General features: G+C 43.0%; 1 protein-coding gene across 1 annotated transcript; it reads right to left on the bottom strand.

The window, feature by feature from the left end:
* Positions 1-701: 701 nt before the first annotated feature.
* Positions 702-1,242, bottom strand: MAPR2 (membrane-associated progesterone binding protein 2). The gene has a single exon (XM_087335954.1). The coding sequence runs from the start codon at positions 1,198-1,200 to the stop codon at positions 877-879; it is 324 nt and encodes a 107-aa protein (XP_087192080.1). The 5' UTR covers positions 1,201-1,242; the 3' UTR covers positions 702-876.
* Between the last annotated feature and the right edge of the window lie 6,613 nt (positions 1,243-7,855).

The raw sequence follows: 7,855 nt of genomic DNA, 5'->3' as shown, positions 1-7,855 counted from the left end.
TACCAATCCATTACGAAAAACCAGCATGTGAGGGGGAGTGCAGAAATAGCAATTAGGGTCAGCATGATAGCACGTAAATGACAAGGAGCATTCATAAAAGTAGCAAACCGATTGGTAGGAGTTGCATCAAAGCTCACTAAAAATTTCTAAAAAGGCCCTACCAATGCCTACATGATGATCCCATGCACAATAATTCTAAATCGTGCTTTAGTGTGAATAATTAATCAAGCATACAGACATAATTAAGAAAATTACTTATCAAGCACAATTTTCAATATCTAAGAACCAGAGGTAAAGTGAAACACAGGAGGGCTAAGTTTTTGTGGTTCATCCATCACTATTTTCTCTTGAGACAGCCTGGTAAAAACGGAGACCCAGTATCTCACTAATAAACAAAGAACACACCCATTACAAGATTTGTTTAATGTAAGTCAGCTTTGCACACATTGGTCCTCTTTGATATGTTGCCAATGAAATTAAAGGAATAGATGAAGTAATGCAAAAACTAAATAAAAATTGTTGAATGCAGATGAGAAAACATCGCAATTTAACTAGTTCATTTAGGATTAATTGTGAAACAACATTAGAGCTTTCCAATTTTACATTAGGCAGGAAACAAAACCTTTCAAATGTAGAGAATATTATATCCTTAAATACACATACCAAAAGCTTCATTAAAGTGAGACTTAAGAACGCAAATGTCCCCAAAACATAAATTTTTATATTTTAGATCGTTGAATGGAATAAGTATTATATGATAGTCAATCTGTTAACAGTTGTGTGTGGAAACTGTTATAATTAATCAGCACAGCTTTACAGCCCTCATTACAGAGTCCATGAAGGCTAAATGTTCTCAATAAGCACAGTATGGAAAAATCATTCAAGAAACCCAACCACTGGGTACTTGTCCTCGAATTTCTTTTCCCAATCATCCAGAACTTTCAATTCCTTCTCTGTCAAACCCTCCAGTGACCCAATGGCATCTTCTTCTTTTGTAGACATTTTGGCAAGTGCCCTACTTGCATCTTTCCCTGCAAACACTGCATACGATCCTCGTGGCCCATAAAAACCTTGCGCACTTGACACATCAAATATTCGTTTCTTTATCGCTACATATATGGGAAGAGAAGGGTTCGATCCATCATATTTCAAGAGCTCACTCTCTGTTATCGTTCCAACATGGGTGCTTGCTCCAGCCATTACTTCACATCAACCAACTATGATCTCTCTATCTCACTCTCACTCTCTCAGATCTCTCTCTCTCTCTCTTTGGTTTCCCATGGCCAAGTATGTGCTGCCATTTGGTGCACATGCTTTAACTTTCTGATGCTGGTAAAGTAACAAAATATGGCACACTCTCTTGCCCTAGGTAGTGCACATGGATTCATGATATACAATAGTTTGTCAAAATGCCTTTGACACATTGGAATCCCAAATGAGATGCAAACACAGTCATTTACTTCATCAGATCTCCATTCCTTCTACCCAAGATAAGATAATTCACTACCTCTAGTAGAACTATTGGCCTCACAGCAGACCATGCATATCTACACTTTAAGGTGAAGGATAATGATCAAAAGGATGTAGTGATGGATAGTGACCAAAAGGATGTATATGTTACGAACAGGATTGGCCTTGTAAATGCCAATTGACTTGGGAGACAGTTGATATGCATAGTTGTGGAGTATACAATGGCATGCTTGATTTGGATGCTTTTGCATCTATAGAGGTCACAAAAGGGTTGTCAAAGTCGATATGCAACCCTTCATACCCTACAAAAACAATGTGCAACATATATACAGTTCCAAATACGGGTTTGTGGTGGTTTCATTTGCTATTAACACCAAAAACTGTTCTCTACAGAGTGAATTTGGTGACCAAAGCCTTTATGGGGTACATAATTGGACAGATTTGGCATTTATCCTCTATGATTGCCTTAAGATAAGGAGCAGTGCATTGGTACCCAAAGATATAATCCAGAGGGGGAGGAGACAGCCCCAATAGTGAGCAAGGCATCATTCAGATCAGTGATTGGTATCCAACTATAATAGATTATTGATTTCAATGGGGATGGATTGCTGGATTTCGTTTCCGTCCGAAACTCCTCCTTCCACAACAGCTGGCAACACAGTGATATAAACAGGTCTTACATGTTACATAAACCAGAAATGCGGCGTCTACAGATGTCATATATGCCATGCATGCCGAAATCTATGAATGAAAAGATAAAGAGGGATAGATGGTCAGCACAATCTACTTATATGCAAAGCACAATAGAGGCATCTCTCTCTCTCTCTCTCTCTCTCTCTCTCTCTCTCTCTCTCTCTCGTGCTCATACACACACGAACTGCTAGATTTCAGATCGGACGCAATCTCCCAATGAGCAAGGAACATATAAAACTCTGCAATTGATTAAATTGGCAAGCTCTGAACGCACACAACATGAAGAAACGACAGAAGATGGAGAGAAGGAGACATACCTTTAGACGGATTAGATGCCTTCCCTTCCTCCTCCTCTTCCTGCCTGCACACAAGAGAACCGGGACTCGCCTGCTGCGCGATCAATATATGTATGTAATAGATGCGCTCTTCTGATCTGATCTGTCTGTCTGTCTGTAATCAATGAATGGACTAAACTAAACTAGACTAGACTAAACGGAGGAGGAGCAGGAAACTTTTATGTTCCCCAAATACCCCCCAAACATAAATGTATCCATAAATTATATATAAACGCAAACACTTACTCACACACATATAAACTCTTATGGGCATTCACAAACTCTTGCACATAGAATGCAAAATGCATTTACTAGGCAATCGCAAAGAATATCTTGTCATAGATGAACAATTAGAAGATAAAGGGATGGATAAGTTGACGAGATAGAGAGATGGAGAAGTTGATGACAATGAGTAAGAATATCTATTCCATGACTGGTGTTGATCTCCTTGATGTTAACAAGGGAGATCAACCCTTTTTATACATGTTACATTGTAGTGATGCATGATAAGCATGTTCATGCCAAGTCTTACATACTATAATATCAAGCATACTAATTCTTGCATGCCAAGTCTTAAATATTGAGTCTTGCATACTCAATCTTACATACCACTCTTTATACAAAGGTTTAAAGTCTAAAGTTTGTCTAGGAAAAATATATATATACAATGAACGAAGGTTCAAATATGAGTCGATGTTCATGACATTATCCTCCCGTTAAGCGCCGACTTCAAGAAGATGCAGGTTTGTGAGGATATCCGAGATGAAAATCATGAACCACTTCCAGGGCATTTCGTTAATTTCTAGTGGGCTCCCCATGTGGCCTCAGAGATGGGATATCCTTTCCATAAGACCAGATACTATAGCTTCCATCGGCTCTTGCGCGAGTCTAGAATGGTCTCAACTTCATACTCATCCCTAGTCACCAAAGCCACAGGGGGGGTGGCTCAATGCTTCTTCCTGGAATTGAGGATGGATGATAGAGCTCAAGAAGTGATGCATGGAAGACACTATGAATTCGGTAGTGCAATGGAAGAGCAAGACGGAAAGCCACAAGGTTTACTTTGTCAATGATGTAGAATGGACCCAACTTTTTGTAATCAAGTTTGTTGCATGGGCTAGTTGTTGGAATATGCCGACGTAATGGCTAGACCATGTCACTGACTTTAAAACCAGGCACAACCCGCCGATGTCGATCAATCTTCTCTTTGTGTCGTTCCTGAGTAATGGAGAGTTCTAGGGATAGGTCATGATGCACTTCTTTCATCAGATGAGCTCGTTCTTCAAGAGATGGATTCACAGAACCAGCAAGGATAGCTATGCTAAAGCGTGGGTGGAACCCATAATTTGCCAAAAAGGCTGTTATGCTAGTTGATGTGTGGAGAGTATTGTTGTAGGCAAACTCATCCATTGGAAGAAATTTGATCCAATCATCTTGTTGATATCTTATCATACATCGGAGATTTGCTCTAGGATCTGATTTACTCGTTTCGTTTGGCGGTCTATCTCAGGATGGAAGGCTGTCGAAAATTTTGTGGAAGTTCCAAGAGTCTGGAAGAGGCACTTCTAGAAATGAGACATAAATTGGGGACCGCGATCAGAGATAATCTCATTCGGTAAACCGTGAAGGCACACAATATTTGTTAACAATAGATCTATTGTTTCCATCCTTGAAATTGCTTTAGAACATGGAATAAAATGTGCCATCTTTGTGAATCTGTCAACCACCACCAATATTGAATTGAATCCCTCAATGTCGGGAAGGTCGGTGATAAAATCCGTTGTCGTGAAGAAAACCGTCCATAAGCGGAATCGGCACACCAAGGCGTGGGAACCGGTTCCTCACGCACGCACGCTCCAAGTTGTACATAGAAGCGAATTAGGAGGATAATCGGCAGGAACGGGCCCTAACACAAGTGGAGACGAAGACCGCGCGAACAGTCTTTTCGGTCGCGCGCGCGAGCTAAGGAACTGTACGAGTCGGCGGCGTAACTACGCGGATGCGTGAAGAACGGAGCGGATCCCTGTCCAAAAGGGACAGGGAATAAAGCTGACATGACGGCCTGCTCGTCGGCCTATATAAGGAGCAGAAAAGAGCTGTTGCAGGCATCTCGCGCAGAGAGGACGAAGTGCTGTCGGACCGTTTCTGGACGCTTCTCTCTCTGTTTCCCTTCCTTCTCGAGCTCCATAGCTTTTCTGTGCAGGGTTCCGAGGAGGCTCGCGTTGTTTCGAGGAACGCCCGAGTGCTTCCGGCAGCACCTCTGACCTGCTACCCCTTTGTGCGTCGAAGCGAACAGGCATCGGCATCTGTTCGCCGGCCTGTTCGGTTGTAGCCAACCTGTGCCCCATCGAGGGTTGTAGTCGTGTTAGCCATTTTTCTTAATATACATATTTAGTCATTCGCATCTGTCGGTGTCAGTGTCTGTTCGCGTTCTCAGTGCTGAAGGGCCGTGTCCTTGTGTATCCCCGGTCCTGCGTAGCCGGTTCTCTCTCTTTCTCCTCCCTCGCTTGCTCTTTGGTTCGAGACCCTCGCGGTCCCGCCTCGTTTCCACACGCACTTGCGAAATATCTCGACACCGTCGAGATGGAGGGCCATGGCCTACTTGGAATTGACAGAGATTGAAGTAGACCCTAGGGACGATGATGTACTCCTTTGGCACGGGCACATGTATCACATGTTTTCACGAAATTTTTAACAAGTTTCCAAGGTTGCGGCCACCAATAACTTCTAGAGATTAACTCCAAAGTTTTTGCAACGCCAAAATGTCCAGCTAAGGCATCATCATGGCATTCCTTCATGATACGGATACGACAAGGACCATCTAGGACATACATTAAGTTGTTCCAGAAAAGAAAACCATCCCAAAACATAAATTGGTCATGAATATTCCGTACCTCCTTTATGGTTGAGTTGTTGACTTGATTCTCCTTAATTTCTTTTGCAAACTTGTCGGTGGCAGTATTTGTGGCTATTGCGTTGAGTAATGATTCATCCGCACCCATATAAGCTGCAAAGAGTTGAATTTGATGTGGTTGTAGGAGACAACGTGATTGTTGATTGCAGGTCGCATCTCCTGGTCAGATTTCGAATTCTGAACGCCGAGATAGGGCATCGGCTTTACCATGTTGGGCACTGAGAAAGGATGTCGTTTCAATGGACTCCATCTACTCAATACGCCTTCGACCTACTGAAAGAAGTTTTAACCCGGGCTCCAGTTCTCCTTCACGTCGACCTACTAACCTTTTCAAGTTGAAACAGATGCCTCTGTCTTTGCCATTCATGTCATCTTATCCCAACCTGATGATGATAGCGTCCTACATCCGGTGGCGTACTACTCCCGAAAATTCACAACTCTAGAAATCAACTATCCCATCTACGACAAGGAGCTCGCGGCTATAGTGGCAGCTTTCATGGAGTGGAGACCTTACTTGACTGGGTCACAACATCGGGTTCAAGTATTAATAGATCATAAAAATTTATTGTATTTCTCAACAACCCGTACTTTGAATTGGCGGCAGCCCCGTTGGTCAACTTTCTTGGTCGACTATGACTTTGAAATTGTCTTTCGGCCAGGGGCACAAAACATGAAGGTTGATGCTCTTTCACGACAGTCAGATTTTGAGTTGAGCCGAAGGGATGATGCCTATGCTCAACAATCTCAATGTTTGCTTAAACCAGATCAATTCCACCTCTTCGCCACATGCATGCTCCATGACGACTCTTTGCTTGAGGAGATAGCCAAAGCACTTCCCACCGACAAATTAGCCAACGCAATTCAGGAAGGTCTTATTGATCCATCTAAATCCAAGACCAAGGAAGACCTTGACCGCTTCCGATTCGAGGGGGAATTGCTTTACCGAGACCAACTCTTATATGTTCCAGAGGGCCGATGTCAAACTCAAGTTCTCCAAAAGCGTTATGATGACCCCTTGGCTGGTCATTTTAGCGTTACAAAGACACTCAAATTAATCTCAAGAGGATATTGGTGGCCTCAACCATGGAATTTCATCAAGGAATTCATCAAGACATGTGATACTTGTGCTAGATCCAAAGTCGTCCACCATAGGCCATATGGGTTGCTCCAACCACTTCCCATTCCCAATCGACCTTGGGCATCAATTTCCACGGATTTCATCACTGACTTGCCTCTTGTCCATGGATATGACACAGTGCTCGTCATGGTAGATCGGTTTACAAAGATAGCTCATTTTGCCCCTTGTGCAAAGACTATTTTAGCAAAAGCAACAACCGATCTATTTTTGAAGAATGTGGTGCGGCTTCATGGGGTTCCAAATTATGTCACCTCAGATCACGGACCCCAATTTGTCTCTCATTTTTGGCGGCGGCTCCTTCAAACATTGGGCACAATAGTGAATTTGTCTTCGTCCTATCATCCTCAAACCGTTGGCCAAACGAAGCAGGTGAACCAAATCCTTGAGCAATACCATCGATGCTTGCTTAGCTACCAACAAGATGATTGGGTTGACCTCCTACCCTTGGCAAAGTTCACATATAATAATACGCTACATGGTTCAACTGGGATCACCCCATTTTTCACCAACTATGGCTTCCATCCATGGCAACTCTGTCAACCCGTCAGCGGAAGGACATGCTCGTATTTTCGTTGACATTCATCAAGACCTCTCCCTCGAACTCATCTTGCAAGGGACCAGTATAAAGCGCAAGTTGATCGACATCGTTCTGCTACACCCGCCTTTGCAGTTGGTGATCAAGTTTGGCTCTTACCTCACCATGTCGATACTACTCGACCTTGCGGAAAGTTGGATTACAAGAAGTTGGGGCCTTTCCGCATCATTGACTATGTCAATCCCGTCACTTTCTCGCTGGAACTTCCTCCACATTTCCGGATTGATAATGTCTTCCATGCCTCTCCTCTCGAACCTTATCATTCATCCACTATTCCTAGAAGACACTCTCCACCTCCACCTCCAATTGAGCTTTCCACAGGTGAGGAGTATGAGGTGGACAAGATTCTGGACTCTCGTTGGCATCGACGACAACTTCAATACTTAGTTGTTGAGAATCAAGCTCAACTTGGTCTAGTGTGTGAACTCACCTTGAGAGTGAAGAGACACTCCAACGGTCAAGAGTCACCATTATGTCACCACTTTGTATTCTAGCATTTAGTATGAGTCATAGAACCATATTCTATGACACATAACTTATGAGCTTTCACATTCCCCATGCTCCATGAGGCTTGTAGTTAATGAAGAGAGAGGGTGACTACATAAAGCACCCTCCTCCCACCTTGTATATTGTTGAGTCTTTCTCCTTTGTCAATATACTTTTACCTTGTGTATTCTCTGTGTTTCACTCTCTCTCTCTCTCTCTCTCTC

This window comes from Azolla caroliniana, unplaced genomic scaffold (genome assembly GCF_043228905.1).
Source record: "Azolla caroliniana isolate FFs.n. ecotype wild unplaced genomic scaffold, voAzoCaro1.0.p SCAF_20, whole genome shotgun sequence".
Lineage (NCBI taxonomy): Eukaryota > Viridiplantae > Streptophyta > Polypodiopsida > Salviniales > Salviniaceae > Azolla > Azolla caroliniana.
The sequence above is the reverse complement of the archived record's forward strand: the minus strand, read 5'-3'. Positions and strand labels throughout refer to the sequence as shown.